This window comes from Suricata suricatta, chromosome 5, assembly GCF_006229205.1.
Source record: "Suricata suricatta isolate VVHF042 chromosome 5, meerkat_22Aug2017_6uvM2_HiC, whole genome shotgun sequence".
Lineage (NCBI taxonomy): Eukaryota > Metazoa > Chordata > Mammalia > Carnivora > Herpestidae > Suricata > Suricata suricatta.
In genome coordinates this window covers 89,859,238-89,879,491 of record NC_043704.1, presented here as the reverse complement: position 1 = coordinate 89,879,491, position 20,254 = coordinate 89,859,238, and the positions used below count along the sequence as shown (strand labels likewise).

The 20,254-nt window shown below is 36.4% G+C and overlaps 1 protein-coding gene across 1 annotated transcript in view; it reads left to right on the top strand.

Annotated features, from left to right (window-relative positions):
- NAALADL2 (N-acetylated alpha-linked acidic dipeptidase like 2) overlaps nucleotides 1-20,254 on the top strand; it is a 669,400-nt gene that overhangs the window by 329,491 nt on the left and 319,655 nt on the right. The window contains exon 6 of the mRNA XM_029938743.1: nucleotides 5,012-5,155. Coding sequence (XP_029794603.1) covers nucleotides 5,012-5,155 — 144 coding nt within the window. The remainder of the gene's footprint in view (nucleotides 1-5,011; nucleotides 5,156-20,254) is intronic.

Sequence of the window (20,254 nt, the reverse complement as noted above, 5' to 3'; positions counted from 1 at the left end):
CCTGAGCTAAAGTCGGATGTTTAACCAACTGAGCCACCCAGGCACCCCCGTTTATTTATTTTTGACAGCGAGAGAGAGAGAGAGAGAGAGAGCGAGAGATAGGAAAGCGGGGGAGGGGTAATGGTAGAGGGAGACACAGAATCCAAAGCAGAATCTAGGCTCTGAGCTGTCAGCACAGAACCTGATGCTGGGTTCAAAACCATGAATCATGAGACCATGACCTGAGCCGAAGTTGTATACTTAACTGACTGAGCCACCCAGGTGCCCCAAGACTCTGCGTTTCTAATAAGTTCCTAGATCATGCCCATGCTGCTTGTCCAAGGACTCCATACATTGAATTTAAAAAGTCTCTAGGATCTCCACCATTTTAAATATATGTCACATAGCTTGGATCTTCTGTTTACACACACAGGTGCTGAGAGTTGAGTTACATCCCTCAACTTAGAAACTAACCTATCCTCTCCAGTGGCAGCACATTATCATCACTGATTCCCACAAAGCTCTGCTTGCTCTGTTTACCAGCATTTGTTTTTTTACCTCATTTCACTTCTTGGTGAATTAATCTGAGGATCCCAGTATCTAAGATGTCTAGTTTCTGAAGGTTTCATTTTTTGAATACCCTTTGAGTAATCGGTACTTGCTGTTTACGCTTTTTCAACTGAGTTTAAAAGAATTCCATCTTGCCACACACAAAAAAGTGCAGGCAGTAACAGTGTTCATATTTTCTTTATACACATAACCAAATAGAACTGAAGTGGACATCAACAATTTGTAAAAAACATAACGCAAAATCTACTAAATATGTACAATCAGAAAACCTTTTCACTTATTTCCAACCTCATTTCTTCTACATTTCACCTACTGTGGGCCAAGGTCTTGGCCTCTGACTTAATGCACTCTTTCTGTGTCAGCTGTGTAAGTCAGCATAATGAACACCCTTCAGTGTCATCTTGGTTGTTCAGGTACAGTAGAGGGGATGACAATATGAGTCTGCCAAAAATGTTTATATGTAACACTTCACAGATAGAGTCAGTGATGAGTCAGACTTGGGACTCTGTATATCCAGTTTCTTCTTTCTATTATATGCAGGTGCCACTGTGTCAGAGATTGGGCTATTAATGGCCTGATTCGATTTGGATCTTTATATGGATTGCTATCTACTAAAGTATAAGTTAGTGTCATTCTTTATTGGGCATAAACAATGAATAGGGCATGATATCCACACTTTAATCTAACAGTTGGAATGCGAAGAGGAATGTAAACATCGTTTCTGAATGGTGTTTGCATCAAGACACACATTCTGCCTGATTTTCAACACAGACCTAGTGGATTCTTGTAGTTCATCAATGTATTTTGAACTGTAAATGAATAAAACTGGTACATATATTTGGTTTTATTCAAAACCTGTTAATAACCGAGACAATAAAGTCTTCTCTCAGCTCTTCTTCAATAAATGAGTTAGAAAATAGCACTTGTCTATACTTTTATCTTAGTATACGGTAAAGTCCTGTTTTTACTATCTGCTCTCAGAAGTGAACTGTTTGTCAAATTTCCATTAAGCTGAAGGTGCAAAATTAATGAACCACTTCAGATATTTCAAAACTAATGCAAGTCTATTAGTCATGCAGGAAACAAATCAAAGATTTGAGTACATTCAATTAGGGTTTAGGGTACACTCATATTTAACTTTTAAATATATTGTTTCATATGCCTGATAGAGCATTATAAAGAAAAAAGGAATGTAGTTATTGATTTTTTAACAGATAAATACATCTCAGATTATTTTATTTAAAAAGATAATCTTTGTTTCACACAAAATGTAACTTTGCAGCAAGGTTAAGCAGTGAATTTATGGGGATAGATGGGTTTTGAAAGTCTACGTGATATGTCTGCTATGGGAGAGTAGCTGGCTGGAGGAAAAGCACAAATATACAGCAAACACAGTATTAATAGAATATAATGTAATTTATTCCTTGGTTGTACCCTTGTTCTATCTTCTAGGCATTCAGAAAACCAGTAAGATAATGGTGTTGAAACTATTTTTCAAAGAACTGCGGATCATGTAGTGTTCCTGGCATTGTGCCAGGCATTCCATGTCACTCAACGATATGGAATACTTGTTTTTTGTCTTACGGATTTTAAAGTTTCAAACGGAGAAACAAAGTTAAAAAGTGATAAGTATGAAATACTTACAAGTATGTAATGATAATGTTAATTAGAAATGACAAGCACTGCAAAAAAACAGATGCAGAAAGTATCACATAGAGTTGAGGGTGACAGAGAAAGCTTCTTGTAAAAAAGTAAGTGACTTTTGAGTTGGATTTTAAAGGAGATGTGTACTTCAGAACCGTGTGAGGCATGGGAAGAGCAAGCAACATGGCTTTAGCCAAATCCTGGAGTTCATACATTGCAGAATATGTCTTGGACAGCTTACGTGTTAGCATAAGATGTCTGGAGAGGAATGATAGGAAATAGTGTTTAAAATATAAAGTCTCAGATTGTGAAAAGCCTCAAATGGCAAACTAAAGAGTTCAGTATTTGATCTGGGGAGAGGGGAGATCATGCAGCATTTTTAAGAAGTTTCATTTTGGGGCACCTGGGTGGCTCAGTCGGTTAAGCGTCCAACTTCGGCTCAGGTCATGATCTCATGGCTCATGAGTTAGAGCCCATATCAGGTTCTGTGCTGACAGCTCAGAGCCTGGAGCCTGTTTCAGATTCTGTGTCTCCGTCTCTCTCTGCCCCTCCCCCACTCATGCTCTGTCTCTCTCTGTCTCAAAAATAAATAAATATTAAAAAATAAATAAATAAAAAAGTTTCATTTTTGTGTTGGTAATGTGTCAGCACCTAACATGCAGGATAACATCAAAATAACAGATTCCACGTTTCTCAGAAATATCATTTTATTGTCCCATGTACACTAGAAATCCAGAAGGTAATGACTGCGGGAGAAAATACATGCTGAAGAAACAAGAGTAAGATGGCTGCATCAGAGCTTCCCGGCTGCTGTGCTGAGGGACGCCGTCTATACTTTGAGATACTAACCACTGTGGCCCCAGGTGCACCTGGAACAACAGAGGCTAGAGCTAGTCACTTGAGGCCACTTGGAGTGTGAAAACTCCCTTCACTTTTTTGTCAGGGGGCTGAATGACTGCCAGCATCTTCTATGTGAGCCCTGCAGGGCCTGGATCATGGGCATGCAACCAGCTCCATTGCATAGGCCCCACTCAGAAAGATCCATGCTTTAATGCTCTGCTGTTGCCATCTTGAAATTCTTCATGTACAAGAAGTCCCACATTGTCATTTTGTTCTTAGCCCTGCAGATTTTACAGCTGGTCTTGGTACTACAACATGAAAATGGCTAGGAAGCAATGAACTACAATGAACTACAAAATGCACTGTCATATATCCATATAAAAGGGGTTACTGAATTATGCAACCGGCACTGTGCTTACATAACAAAACTGATTCGAAGCTTAAATCTTTATTATTTTTCTCTCCAAAGCCATCGCTGCTATGGCTGCCATAGGCCGAAGCTAAATATCATTTTTTTAGCCTTGTGGTTTTCCAGATGATAAATTAAGGGAGCACTTCTGTAACATATTTTCTCATTTATAATCTGCCTCCTGCAGCCTGGATACCAGTGTGGTTGAGTCTGCACTCCCTGCAGTCCTATCAAATTAAATTCTGAGAAAACCTTTGGCAATCATTTTCCCTAATAAAAGTTCTGAAAAATAAAGCGCTGTGTTCACAGACATTCTGGCGACTTGATAGAGTCATTCCATTGTGTATTTCCTCTCAGAGTCCATATAAATATATAAACTGAATACGTAATTTTTAATTCTTAATTACAGTTTAATTCCCTCCATTCTCTTGACTCTGAGTACTTGTGTATTTTACTTTTACTTGTGTTGCCATAGTTTTCTCTCCTTATTTTTATTTAATTTTTGTTTTTTTTTTCAAAGTTCTGGATGACTATATTCAAATAATTCTACCAAGGTTAGTTTACAAAAATTTCATCTTCTCCCCTCCTTCCCTATGTTTTCTGTCCCACCTCTCTCTAAAAGGCAAATACTTACTTGCTTACATTAATTTTAGTCACTCCCTACATTTTATATTTGCCTCTCTGTGTCTCAAAAGCATGTTTAAGAGTTGAATTCATTTTTCAGTTTTATCTATTGCCGCTATGGAAGATAAAAATTTAGTTTGCTTTCACAAGTCTCCATGACTCCTTACCCATAACTTTTGCCCTTTTCTCTTTTTTGTCCAAAGGAATATCCAATTTTTTTGTGTTAGTCATTATTTATATTATTGTGACTATGTAAATATTATTCACATTGTACAATGATTACATTTTCTTCTTGAACAACTTTTGCTCCCTTTGAAGCTAAAGATTGTCTAATGTTTAGATTTCTTCTCTTTCTGTGTACCTGGAAGATCCTCACATACTCTCTGACCTCTGCGGTGAATATTGTCTCAGTTCAGTAGCACACATCTGATTCTTCCATTATTTTTGTCTTCCTGGAGGCCTCCGTCTTGTGCCTCCTGACCCCTTTACTCTTATCTTCACCTGCTACATGGCATTCTAAGATTGTGCTTGGCTGACTGTGCCTACTTAACGATGGCACAGTTGACTTGATTTGAAGATCAATAATGATGGGCTTATTGACTGATAGGTCTTAACATAGGTTGTTTTGGTGAGTTGTTTTTTATTTTTTATTGGTGGACTGGCAGATTTTCAATATTTTTATACAGTCTCCAGTGACCGGGTCATATGGGAGAATGGAGGTAAATGCATGTGCATATTTTGCCAGCATTAACTAGGATACATAATAATATTTGGACTGATGTGCCTCAAATCATTTTTAATAAGTAGAGTAAAACTAAGGAATAAACAAATGAACTACAATAAACATATGGTTCATATTTTGAATACTTATATCAAAAAACTTCTCTTCGTGTATTTTTAATTTCTGTTTGCTAAGGATTCTGTTCCCTTCTCTTCTGAATCTAGATGGAAGCTTTAGGCAAAACCGATCAAACCTCACGTCCCTGCTGGTGCAGCCCATTTCAGCATCTCTTGTTGCGAAACTGATCTCTTCGCCAAACAGCAGAACCAAAAACGGTGTCTGTAGGCCCCTAGAACTGCCAAGCAATGGTAAAGTATTTAACATCTTTCTGTGTGTTTTGTAGTCTTTGTAAGGACTGTGATCATTTTTTAATCTCTTAAATTGACATGTTTAGGATTATTCTTTTTAAAAGAAACTTATATTTGATGAGATGAGCATTTATTTCTCTTCTGTGGCTCTTTAAGGGACATTTTTGGAAATATGGAGAGGTGATCAAACTGAGAGATTTAAAAAAAAGGAGAAGGAGAAAAAAACATTTTAAACTGCAACAAAGAAGAGCAGCTTTACAAATAAAGCATTTCATATATTCATGAAAATCTGCTTACCATGGCTTTCTCGCTTCAGCTCCAGCAGCCTCATTGCCTGCCAAGATTCAGTGGATAGCAGTCAGCTATCTGGGTCTGAAGTCTTTTAGTAGAAAGCATTAAAGCTTAATTCCTGCGATTGACTAAAAAATCCCTGTGTCTTTACGCATCATCGCCCGAGCGGCGCTTCTTGGGCTGCGGTGCAGTTTGTCAGGCCTTGTTGGAGCAGAGCGGATGGAACTGAAGGGGCTGAGCTACCTGAGGCGGGGGTGCAAGCCTTAGGCTGCATCTCATTTCTGCATCCAGCCTCAGCATTGGAGTGCGAACGGAGAGACGCTCTTTACATATTGTTAAAGTTGTATCTCGTAGTTGGAAGATTAAACTGTAGGACTCTGATTTGTGTCCAGACCTGCAGGCTCAACTACCCATGTTTTATCTCATCTGCTTTTCTCATGACAACAAAAAGATTTTTTTTTAAAAGTGTTTTGAAGATGCCTAAAATAAACAAAAAACAAAAAATCCTGAATACATTCAGGATTGCCCTTTTAGACACATGCATACACTCTTTCAAAGTCCTATCGATTGAGTGCCTCCCAAACTGATTATTGATTGAGCAAGTAGAAAATATAGAAAACAATGAAAAGCCTGTGTCCTTTAAACAGGAACCCAGAAGCCTTAGAGGAGATTTTTGTTTTATTCTGCACTTACTGTCTTTTATTCTGAGCCCTACAAATTGATCATGGGCTCTATTTGTTAAAATATGTAAAAAATGCTATAATAATACTTTAAGAAAAGCACTAGACTTGTAAAAGAGCAGACTTAAGCCCAGATTCAGTAAATCAATTGATAAATTTAATAAAGATGCAGAGCCCCTAAAGTGTTCCAGCCACCGCCCTGCCCTTAGTGAGCTGGCAGTCGGCTCGCCGGCTCTGTGACTGACCACTCATCCATCAGCTCCCTGCTGGAAGCTACCATTACTGCATCTACAGAAGGATATCTAACCTTCTAGTATCTCAAGTTGATCTGAGAAGGAAATTATGATGTACGACTCAGTATTTTTGCATAGTGTAATATGTTATGTTATCAAGTGTCTTTCTTATCAAAGAATTCTATCAGTTTCCTCCACAATATGTTAAATATTGTGTAATAAAGGCATAGCTAAGTAAAATGGCACTCTGTAGCTATAAAGACTCAGATATCCACTGAAACCTGTTTACAATTCCCTTGTTAAAAAGGCAATGAGAGGGCCGCCTGGGTAGATCAATCAGTTGACCATCCAACTTTGGCTCAGGGACTCAGGTCACTTTCTCAAGTAAGTTGGAGCCCTGAATATCAGGCTCATTGCTGTCTGTGTGAATACTGCTTCAGATCCTCTGTCCCTCTCTCTGCTCCTCTACTGCTCACACTTACTCTCTCTGTTTCTCTTTCTCTCTATCTCTCAAAAAAAGATGTAACAAGATAGGCCTGCTTTCTAAGGAATTATGCCATATCGAGTTTTCCTCATGGATATAGTAACTATTGTTGTTTTCAGAAAAATTCAGATGGAGATGTATGTAAATCAAGAAAATATTTCATGTTATAATGGGTACTTTCATTATCATTTTAAATATAGGGTATTACATTTAGATTTCTCAAATACTGATGGAGCATGAGTTGTTAAATTTAAATTAGTCCTAAATGTAGGATAATAATCCAGTGTTTTGGATAATAATACTCATTATACAGCCAAGATAATTAACATATATGTTTTCTCATAAACATATAAACACATTAAATATTATTATGATATATATAAGAATGGAACATGAAGTGGTTACAAAGGAAGTGCTCTATGTTTGGGAAATAAGAGCAATACTTACAGTTTATAGATTAAAAATTAATTTAAAGCATATTATAATTATATTTTACTGTTGATTTTTCTTAGTGTTTAGCCTTAGTGTAGGAAAATCTTCACCAAGAAGTTAGGCAGGAGTATGTTAAAAATGTGTATACAAATCAACTGATTATTCATCTTACCCATTTAATCCTTTATATATACCAATTCTCTATAGTCCAGGCAACAATCTATTGGAATTTGCCTATCATATTTGCTTTCTTAGCATCCATTTGGCCCTCCCCCTCTTTGAACTGTTGCCACCATTTCCCAACAATATACTTTGAGTAGGTTTGACCACATCCCAAGCTCTAGAAACAGATCCTGATTAGTTCAGATCTATTGGCATATCACATCAACCATATTATGATGGTTGATTCAAGGATGATCTTGGTCAAATAGGGCCAAGACTCAATTTCTGGAATTTACTTGAGCAATGACTCACTTTAACACCAAGGCTTAACAAAAAAGCATGTAGCCCAACAGTCTTTGGTAACATTCTTGAGACTTTAGGAGTATAGCCTACCTGAAAATGGAGCCAATACAAGGAAGGTACAAATGAATAATGTGGGGAGGGGGGAGGAAAGAGGCGGGTGTGGAAACTGTCTTCACAGAATTTGAATCCTAAAGCTTCGTCTGAAGCCAAATCTACTGAACTGGTCATATGTATGGGTTAATACATGCCCTCCCCCATTTTTTGTTTCAGTCACTCTATGTTGGGTTTTTAGTTTCTTGCAACAAAAAGCTACTTAACTGAAACAGACCATAAAACTTGAACTAAATAAAAGAATTAAAGATCTGTATTCATGAAATACGTTCAGTAAAGTAAAGTGGAAAGCAGGATGATTTATGGAAAGTCCTGAGAAAATGAAGAATTGCTTGAGAAATAGAAAAAGATATAGGGAAAAAGGTCTTGTGCACACACATACACACAAATGGCTTGATTAGATAATTGCATATTGACTATATTTTATTTTCCATGCTCTTACTTTTTATAAGCTTTACCCATTGATCTATCTAATATGTTATTAGTCTTTCTCCTTGGGAATCAACCAAAACATGGAAATTTGAATTTTCAGTTATCAGTCTGAACTTATGGTTAAAAACCATGAGTAGAGTGGAAAAGGGAGAGACAGAAGTTTAAAATCATTAACTTAATTTAGGGTAAAAAATTTAAATGAACTCAGTTAAAAGAAACATTTTAATATGTTTGATGAATCACTTTTGATGAATAGAAAAATTACTGTTTCTATTTTGCATAAAAATTAATGTCATCAGTGGTAACACGTTTTTACAGAGGTAAATTTGGATACTATCTTCAGATGGAGATACCTATATATCTATATCTACCATTTCCCAGTTCACAATTTTATATACTCTTTGATGAAGATGATTTTAATTAGAATATTATAGTGATAATGTCAGTTATAATTTCTATATATTTCAAATGTATTTTGAAGATTTATATTTCTAATTTGTTAACAGCTACTTAAAAGTATTCATTATTATCATTTCTTGAGCAGAGATTTAAAAAAGATGTATTGAGGGGAGCCTGGGTGGCTCAGTCGGTTAAGCCTCCAGCTTCAGCTCAGGTCAGATCTCACGTTCGTGGGTTCGAGCCCCGCGTCGGGCTCTGTGCTGACCGCTAGCTCAGAGCCTGGAGCCTGCTTCCAGTTCTGTGTCTCCTTCTCTCTCTGACCCTCCCCCTCTCATGCTTTGTCTCTCTCTGTATCAAAAATAAATAAAACATTTTAAAAAATCTTAAAAAAAAATAAAAATAAAAAGATGTATTGAGGGGCACCTAGGTGGCTCAGTTGATTAAGCGTCTGACTTCAGTTTGGGTCATGGTCTCACAGCCTGTGGGTTCAAGCCCCATGTCGGGTTCTGTGCTGACAGCTCAGAGCCGGAAGCCTACTTTGGATTCTGTGTCGACCCCTCTGCCCTCCCCCTGCTTGCACTCTGTCTCTCTCACTCTCTCTCTCAAAAATAAACATTAACAAATTTTTTAAAAAAGATGTTTTGAACATATTATCTAAAATCTGAGGTTATACTAAAATTTATTGGCAAATACTACATTTTAGCTTTTCAGGAAATATTCATTAGCAGAAAAGTTAGTGCAATTGAATTCAGTATTATTTTTTGTTACAAATGAGACTAATCAACCCGTTCAGAGTAGTCCTAAAGTTGCTACATGTGAGAAGATCCAGGAGTACATTACGTTATTATGATTAAGGGCTGTTTTGGTAGATATCAAGTAGATAGTGGAGTGGTATGGAAATGATAAGATATGGCCCTTTTTGGGCCCTATGAAAGAGAAATCTTCAGTAGGCCTAAAAAGAAAATAATAATAAGAGAATTGAAAACTTGTTTTAGGGAAGAGTAGGTTTAATAGTTTCCAGCCATGAATCTGGAGGAACATATCCAAAAGAACATGGGGAGATTTTAATTTGTCTTGACAATTTCTACATGGTATGCATATAGATACAGTGGCCACTTTTATTCCAAAAACTCAGTGAGCTACAATAATTTTACAATCAGTCTCATGAAAAATGTTAGGAGTCACTACACTGTGCAATGGTGACACCCAAAGTTTATGGCTCTTTAAGCAGCCAGTTGCACAGTGAATCAAGGAGTCTGAGCTGGAAGCTGATAACAGAGTAAAGATCAGCCTTCATGAGCTGCCAGTCTGAAGTCCTTGGACAAAAGGAAAAAGAGCTTCAGAAATGACTTTGAAGGACTACTCATCAAGGGTCTTAAACAGAGTGAACATAGGTGGGAAACCTATTGTCCAAAGTCCGCAGAAAGTACAGTCAATTCTCTGTTTCCTAGGGAGTGAAGGCTGCGTTTACCAAGGGTGACACAGATCTGTCATTCACCCAGAACTTCTCGTGTTCCCAGCTTTCTGTCTTGACAGTTTTGATTTTTGAAAATGACTCAGCCTATATTGAAGTCTAAAGTTGTGTTTGTTTGTTAAACGACCTACAGACCCCCTGAGAAGTATACTCTTAGGCCGAATTACTGTGACAAGTGTTTTCCAATTTTCAATGTTTCTCAGCAACTTTATCTTTTCCTTTATTCTCATCACATAATTTCTCAAGTGCCTGTCACTTCTTTCAAATTACAGAAACTTCAGCTAAACTTGGCAGTTTAAATACATGATAAACTCCAGTAGGGCATATCTTATCTTTACATTTTGCTGACCTTCTTCACAAAATGGGATGATTCCACAGTGCCTTTTTGATTCTATATCCTGCTATTTCCTTCATGTATCCAGTATTTATCCAAACATGTCTTCACGCTTGAGTCTCCAAGTTGTAAAGCCTCAGTATCCTCTACAGCTCCATGTGGGTAGCACAGTTCTCAAGTTGGAAGTAGCAGTAGCATCTCTTGATTCTCTCTGCCATGCTGTAGGCACCTGTTTGCTACTTGGCATTGTGATATGATATTCTTCTGAGCTAGAGTATATGCAATCTTAATTTTCATTAAAATATGTTGCTTTTACTTTATTTATATATGGTTCTTTGAGGTATCCTTTCTTGCCCAGTGTTCTATGAGTATTTGGAAAGAGTGTGTACTATGTAGTTGTCTGGTGTAGAGTTTTACATATATTCACTTAAACCAGGTACCATAATCAGCTCGTTCAAATATTCTACATCTTATTATTAGTATTAAAATCTCCTACTTTGTGTATATAGATTTATCTATTTTTACCTTGTAGTTCTGTCAACTTTTGATTCAAAAATTTTAAGGTCATTTCATAGATGTTTATAGGTTCAAATACATCATCTCTTGCTGGTTAATTGAACCACCTATCAGATGAAGTGATCTTCCTTATATTTATAATGCTTCTCTTAAATTTGATTTGGTTTGATATTAATTTATCCTCACTAGCTTTTTTTTTAATTAAGTGTCTTTATGGTATATCCTTTTTTTTTTTTTTTTTTTTTTTTTTTACTATCCAGCTTTCTATATATTCCTCTTTTACCATCTCTTCTTAACAATAATTAATTTGGATGTTTTTTTAAGAAAATTAATTTGGATTTTTTTTAAGAAGCTCTACACCCAGAATGGGGCTCAATCTCATGACCCTGAGATCCAGGTCTACCAAGTAGGCCAGACAGGGACCCCACAACTCTTTGTATTTCAATTTTTTTATGTTTTTTTAATTTATTTTTGAGAGACAGAGAGAGACAGCATGAGCAGGAGAGGGTCAGATAAAGAGGGAGATACAGAATCTGAAGCAGGCTCCAGGCTCTGAGCTAGCTGTCAGTACAGAGCCCAACGTGGGACTTGAACCCACAAACTGTGAGATCATTACCTGAGCTGAAGCCGGATGCTTAGCTGAATGAGCCATCCAGGAGCCCCAACTATTTGTATTTTAAATATAATTTGATTATCTTTTAGCTGAAACATCTAGTTCATTACATTTAATGTGAATATTAATGTATTTATGCTTACATATTTTTAGCTTAATTTAAGTTTCTTATTAGAACTATAGGATTGTTTTTACTTTGTTTTATTTCTCTCTATAGATTTAGATTATTTTTGTCATTATATTTTTCCCTTTACTATTTTAGAAATTATAGGTACTATTTGTATTCTTAGAATTATAGCCTTTTAAAAATTCCTTTTCCTGTTCTGTTCCAACCCAGGTAATTTTCTTTGCTATCTCTTGCATGCAGTCACTTAAGAATCCTACTTTTTGGGAGAATAATCTCATTTTGGAACTAGTTTCTCTCCAACTTGAGCAGACCCAGGGCTTTTTCTTCTAACTTTTGCATCTCATAAGGCCATCAAGATGAACAGATTCTCCAGGTTCAGTAAATTCCCTCAGGTTGAAAACAGCTTTATTGTTTTACTTATCTGGGTTCTCACCACATCTTAACTTTTGAGCTAGTAATTCCTTACTTTCTGAGTCTTTGATACTGTTAACAAGATTCATTTGTATTTTATTCAGCATTGTAAATTATTTTCAGTGGGAAAGTTGGCCTTAACATCCTAACCTACCTTATTACTATAATAGGAATTCTCCTCCTCACCTCTTTTATTCATTTCCTGGCAACACATATGGATGACTCAGTGAATATACCTAAATTGGTCAACATATAAATCAGCTTGCCATCAGGAAATAATGAAAAACACACTAAAAATGTGCACTTCAAAGGAGTTTATCCAGGGGCCTATGCAACAGTGTGAATAGGTAAAGGGAAATAGAAAAGGGATGATGAACCACCCCAAGGTTAGTAATTGTTACTACTTGTAAACCTAAAGGCATAAGAAGGGAGACTAGAACAGGAAATGACATGTTCTCAAGAGGTAGGGGAAGCAGGCTGACAGGAGCTAAGGCTTTCAGTGCCGGAATTCAGTCTCTGCCAGCAAGTGACCAGTAGAGGAGAGAGTGATGGAATATAAATACTCTAATCTTTCTCTTATCCAACCTGCTAATCGCTTGTTGGTGTCTTCTATTGGCTAAACCCGATCTGAAGCCAAGAATACAGGAGCTAGATAGATGTTCTCTATAGAGGTCACCTTCTTTGGGCACAGAGCTAGGTGAAAGGTAAAATTAGATCTGGATGGAAACATGGAAAATATGCAGTATAGTTGGTATTGCAGATGATTCATCTGATAACTAATATAGTAACTGGTGATTTGTAGAATGGTTTGGCAGAAAGATACACAGAATCTATTAATCAATTTCCACTGTGTAAGGGATACAAAGAAGAAAAGCTTTTCTGGGGTTCAAAGTCTTTAAAGCATCTTCATATATAGATAATTTTACTAATTAAAAATTATAATTTGAAATTTAAATATTTTTTTCTAAATGTATGCAAGTTTATGAGAATACATGTACACATGGATGTGTGTGTATGTTTGTGTGTGTGTGTGTGTGTGTGTGTGTGTGTGTGTGTGTGTATGTGTGAGACAGAGAGAGAGAGAGAGAGAGAGAGAGAGAGAGACTCAGGGATAGCTATTAAGCTGAAAATTATGTGGTGAAAAAGACCAAGCAGTTTTCATTCAGTGTTTGTGTGTGAGTTTTACATTTTTCAGACCCAAAATTTTACACTACTAACACACATTTTACTTTTCTTTTTAAATTTAATTTCTGGAGCAGCTGGGTGGCTCAGTTGGTTGAGCATCCAACTTTAGCTCAGGTCATGATCTCGTGGTTCATGGGTTTGAGGCCAATGTTGGACTCTGTGCTACAGCTCAAAGCCTGGAACCTGCTTCAGATTCTGTGTCTTCCTCTCTCTCTGCCCCTCCCCTGCACACGCTCTGTCTCTCTCTCACTCAAAAATAAATAAACATTAAAATAAATTAATTTAATTTCTATTATTATAAAAGCAGTTAATGTTTACTAAGAGTTAGAAAAGAGAGATGAACAAAAATAGGGAAGCAAATCAGCACATTCTATATTAGTCATCCTAAGCTTCCATAACAAGGTACCACAGATTCTGCAGTTTAAACAACAGACATTTATTTTTCTCACAGTTCTCAAGACTGGGAACTCCAAGCTTATGGTGCCAGAAAAATTTGGTTTCCGATAAGAGCTCTCTTTCTGGCTTGCAGACAGCTGCCTTCTCTCTGTGTCCTCACATGGCCTTTCTCTGTGCAGATATAAAGAGTGAGAAATCTGTGGTGTTTTCATTCTCTTTTCATAAAGATATTAGTCCTATCAGATTAAATTCCCACCCTTAAGATCTCATTTAATTAATTATCTCCTTATAGGCCACATCTCCAAATATAGCTACACTGGGGGATTAGGACTTCAGCATACGAATTTTGAAGAGAAACAGTTCAATCCAGAACACACTCCTATCACTCAGTAATTATCACTATCAATACCTCATATACATCCATCTAGATTTATCTACATACATTTAAAGGTTTTGTTTTCCTTTATGTTTATTTTGTTTTTTACCAAATGGAGATCATTCTATACATAATATTTTGAAATATGTTTATCTAATTAAGGATTTCCAGTTTTTCGTGATTGGAAACAAACTATATTAAATTCTACCAATTGTCCCATCTTTTACAGTAGGGTAATCCAAGCAAGATCCAGTCCTGGCCTATAAATTATATCCCATCTAATCCTGCATGATCCTCTTTTTCTTCTCTTAACAGTGGGGTCTATGAGATCAAATCCGTTGTCCTGAATGTGCCCTATATTCTAGATTTGTGGGATGCTTCTTTGTGATTTTATTTAATTAGTTCCTCTCTCATGGGGAAGCATTAACATGGTGGAGGAGTAGGGGGACCCTAAACATGTCTTATTTCTCAAACACAGCTAGATGGTTAGCAACTCATTCTGAGCACCCAAGAAATCAATCAGAGATCTGAGAGAACAAAAACTGCTAGTCTACAAAAAGAAAAGTAGCCACTTTTTGGAAGATTCTTTTAACAAGCAGATCAAAACACACCCAGTATCTGGTTATTTTGGGGTTTTTTTGTTTTCTTTTTCTTCTTCTTCTTCTTCTTCTTCTTCTTCTTCTTCTTCTTCTTCTTCTTCTGTTTCTTCTTCTTTTCTTTTTTGGAAAAAATGACAAGACCGGGAAATTCACCCCAAAAGAAAGAACAGGAAATAGAACTCATGGCTAAGGATTTAACAATATGGATTTAAGTAAGATGTCTGAAATGGAAATTAAAACAAAGATTATAAGTATACTAGCTGAGCTTTAACAAAGCATAGAAGACTCTAGGGAATCCATTGCACCAGAGATAAAAGAACTAAAATCCAGTCAGGCTGAAATTAAAAATGCTATAATGAGATGCAAACCCAACTAGATGCCATAAGAATGATGAGTGAAGAAGGAGTGAATCAATGATATAGAAGATAAAATTATGGGAAATAATGAAGCTGAAAAGAAGAAGGAAAGAAAGATAATGGTTCACAAAAGTAGACTTAAGGAACTCAACAACTTATTAAAATGTAATCACATTCTTATCAAAGGAATCCCAGAATATGAAGAGAGAGAAAAAGAAGCAGAAGCTTTATTGGAACAAATTATAGCTGAAAACTTCCCTAATCTAGGGAAGGAAACACAAACCAAAATCCAAGAAGTACAGAGAACTCCTATTAAGTCAAACAAAAAGCTGACCATTACCAAGGCATATCATAGTCAAATTCACAAAATACATAGACAAGCAAAGAGTCATGAAAGCAGCAAAAGAAAAAAATCCCTAACCTACAAGGGAGAACAGATCAGATTTGCAACAGATCTGTCAACAGAAACTTGGGAGTTAAGAAAGGAGTAACAGAATATATTCAATGTGCTGAATGGGAAAATTATGCAGCCAAGAATTCTTTATCCATCAGGGCTGTCATTCATAATAGAAGGAAAGATAGAGTTTCCCAGACAAACAAAACCTAAAGGACTTTGTGACCATTAAACCAGCCCTGAAAGAAATTTTAAGGGCAACTCTTTGAGTGGAGGGAAAAAAAAAAGACCAAAAGCAATAAAAACTAGAAATAACCAGAGAACATCATGAGAAACATGAACTCTATGAGTAACACAAAAGCACTAAATTCAACTCTTTCAATAATTACTATGAATGTAAATGGACTAATGTTCCAATCAAAAGACATTGGGTATTAGAGTAGATAAAAACACATGGTCCATCTATATGCTGCCTACAAAGAATCTCATTTTAGACATAAAGACAATTGAAACTTGAAAGTGAGGGGATGGAGAACCATACACAAAAATAAATTCAAAGTGGATGAAACACCTAATATGAGACAGGAAACCATCAAAATACTAGAGGAGAACATAGGCAGAAAACTGATCTCAGCTGTAGCCACTTCTTACTACACACATCACCAGAGGCAAGGGGGAAAAAGCAAAAAATAACTATTGGGACTCTAAGATAAGAAGCTTCTGTACAGCAAAGGAAACAATCAATAAAACTGAAAGGCAACCTATGGAATGGAAGGAGATATATGAAAATGACATATCTGATAAAGGGTTAGTATCCAAAATCTATGAAGAATTTACCGAACTCAACACTGGAAAAACAATCCAGTGAAGAAATGGTCAGAAGACATGAATAGACATTTTTCCAAAGAAGACATCCAGATGGCTAATAGACACATGAAAAGATGCTCAATATCACTCTTTATCAAAGAAATACAAATCAAAACCACAATGAGATCCCACCTCACACCAGTCAGAATGGCTAAAATGAGGAACATAAGAAACAAAAGGTGTTGGTGCCAATGTGGAGAAAGGGAAACCCTCTTGCACTATTGGTGGGAAAGCAAACTGGTGTAGCCAGTCTGGAGAACAGTATGGAGGTTCCTCAGAAAATCTAAAAATAGAGGGGCACCTGAATGTCTCAGTTAATTAATAAGCATCTGACTTGATTTTGGCTCAGGTCACAATCTCACGGTTCATGAGTTTGAGCTCCATGTAGGGCTCAACGCTGATAGTGTGGAACCTGCTTGAGATTCTCTCTCTCTCTCCCCCACTCTTTCGTCTCTATCTCTGTCACTCAAAATAAATAAATTAATTTTTTTAATCCAATTTTTAATTTTGGCTCAGGTCATTATCCCAGGTTATAGGATCAAACACTGTCCAGCTCTGCACTAAGGGTGGTGCCTGCTTAGGATTTTCTACCCTCCCCCTCCTCTGTCTTTGCTTCTTTCCAATACTCATGTTCACACACACTCTCTCTCTCTCTCTCTCAAAATTAAAAAAAAAAAGACACTTGTTGTGATGAACACTGGGTGTTGTATGTAAGTGGTGAATTACTGAATTGTACTCCTAAAACCAAGATTGTACTGCATGTTAACTAATTAACATTTAAATAGGAATTTAAAAAAACTAGTTTCTCTTTTCCTTTTTATTTTCAATAAACTTGACATAAATTCTGAAGAATTACTTACACTCGTTAGTATAATTAGTGGATAAAATCCTTTTTTTAATTTTTAAAAAAGTGTTTTAATGTTTATTTATTTTTGAGACAGACAGAGTACAAGTGGGAGGGGGCAGAGAGAGAGGGAGACGCGGACTCTGAAACAGGCTCCAGGCTCTGAGCTGTCAGACAGCACAGGGCCTGACACAGGGCTCAAACTCACAGACCCTAAGATCATTATCAGAGCCGCAGTTAGACACTTAACTAACTGAGCCACCCAGTCACCTCAGGGAATAAAATTCTTAAAGGACATTTTTTTTAAGCTGATGTTATTGTCAGTATCCAGGATACGGTTAGACATATCATATCAGGTGTGATGCAACATAGTGGACATAGTTGGGTCTTAGAATTAGAACTTATATAAATTCTTATGTAGAACTGCTGTGTGAAATGATCTTCCCTGAAGGATAGACAGAAATGGAGCTCCTGAGAAAATTAGCATATGACAAGAAGAACAGTATCTGGAGCAGGTCTGATGATAACTGTTTGTATCCCTTGGTGTGGACACTTCATTATTTGCTGCCAGTGCATTCTGATTAGTCAGCATTTATGACGTATCATAAGTATTTTGAATAAAACACTTATTCTAGAGCATATGTCAGTCAGTACAATTGATCCAGAAAAACATTTGGCAACATGGAGATCTCGCATGGAGAAATGGAGTACTCAGAAGCTTATACAAGCTGTGATGGCTTAGAATCCAGAAGCAGTTTATGCTCAGATATTTAGAGAAACAGTTTGCATTTAGGAAAGATGCTAGAAGTTTATAAAGCCCCAATCATCAAAAGTGTGATTCTAGAGTAGATTCCAGTCCCTAGGGTGCAAGGAAATTTAAAAACAAAGAAAACAGGGGCGCCCAGGTGGCTCAGTAGGTTAAGAGTCTGACTGATCTCACAGTTCGTGAGTTCGAGCCCAAGGTGCTTCAGCTTCTGTGTCTCCCTCTTTCTCTGCCCCTCCCCTGCTCAAACTCTGTCTCTATCTCTCAAAAAAATATATAAATAAAAGTTAAAAAAATTAAAGAAAACAATTCACAACCTCAAACCTTGAAGTTCTTTTCCAGAGTCAGCTAGCTAACAAGAGAATCAAGTACATACAATGAGACAAATCATTAAAATTAGGAATCCTAGGAAGAATATGATTAAGAAACCAACAAAAGCCTACTTAGTAGAATCAAGACTCAGAGTTAGCTGCAATTTTTAGTCCTCAATTCTATTTAAATGAGGTTAGGATTTTTCCTAGATTTGGGGGCATGCTTAGTTACAGTGCAGGTGTAGATGAACTTAGCTATGCTGAAAAAGACTCAGAGCTCAGTCTTCATAAAAGCAATTAAAATGCAAGAGAATTATCACTGGAAAATAATTTATCTAAAAGATATTTTTTTCTCTGCACATGATAAAATTAAGGACTAGAGAGAGGCAACTACTTTTAGGTCTTAGTTCTGACACTCCTCACCCTATTTGAATACAGATGCTCCTTGAATGGGAACACATTTTTGTCAACTTGAAATCTTTTGAACTTCACACATCAAATTTAAAGCTGCCATCAAACTTTGAAGCATGAAAGACAGAAAATATAGGCAAATGTGAGCTGAAAATGTTATCTTAATGTAGCAATACATACATACATATGCACACATTGACTTTTTAAATAAGTCTAAAAGTTATCCTGGATTTTCTAACTTCAAAAGTATTTTTAAATTTTTAAATAAATGAAGACTTACAGAAAAGTTTCAAGAATAGTGCAAACAATATATTTTTTTCTCACATACCCAAGAGAAAACCTCAGACATGCTGAATTTTCACATCTCAATTCTCCCACAGTGACACTCTCCTTCACAAACAGCACAACCATCACAATCAGGAATGAAACATTGATACATTAATAAAATCTACTCCAAAACCTCCATGCAGTTTTTGCCAGCTGTTTCTGTAATGTGCTAAATAGCAAATAGATCTAACCTAGGTTGTGAATTACCAAGTGTCCCATTTCCTCCAACCTGGAACAGTCTCAGTCTTTGCTTCACTTTCTTTGCTTTATCACCTTTAAAGCGTATATGCCAGTATCTGCAGAATATTCCCCAGTCTGGGTTTATCTGATGTTTTCTGCTGAATAATTGAACCCTCTGCATCTTTGGCAGCAATATTACAGAGTGAGACTGCTTTTCTCATTGCTGAGATAAGTCTGTGCCATCATTGGTAATGCTGACTTTGATGATTTGATTAAGGGAGTGTCTGTGAGGACTCCTCATTGAAGTTACTATTTTTAAATTTTTCCTTTACAATTAATAATCAGTTGAAGTCATGCAAAGATCCTGCCCACACCCCGTCCTACATCTACCCACTAGTTTCAGTGTTTATTTATGCTCTTTGCTCAATTAGTCATTACAAAGATGATGCCAAAATGGTGGTGACCTTTCAAGTTCATCATCCCTCTACTTTTATTAATTGACATTCTACTGTAAAGAAGAGCTTTCTTTTTCCTATTTGTTTGTGTGTTTATATATAGTATCAACTTATCATATAAATGGATTTATATCCCTAATTTATTCAGTGGGTGATAATCCAGTACTGTTTTTGTCTTGATGCTCAAATTGTCCCAGTGCAGCCCAAAATAGCACCTTTAACCTAGGTTTCTGTAAGTTGGCATATTCTCATTATTCATTTTGAGAATTTCCTTAGTTTTTTACACAGTAAAAATTTGATATGCCAAATCATTATGTATTTTCCCAGCCCCAACCCTGTTACCAGAGTCCTAGTTCCTTTGAGTAGAGAATGTTATCTAGAAAACAAGATGTGGATTCTAGATGGCTACATTGCTATTGCAGTGTTACTTTTTTCAAACCTCTTAATAAACCAAACTAGGGAAATATATTTTACAATAAATATGTGTAAATATATATGTACAAACAGATCAAATTGAAATTTATTTTTATATCTATGTACATCTGTCTAGAAAACCAAGAGGACATATCAATACCCAGTTTTTCTCTTTCCATGTTTGTAAATCTCTTCACAGTGAGAAATATGCTTCTCATT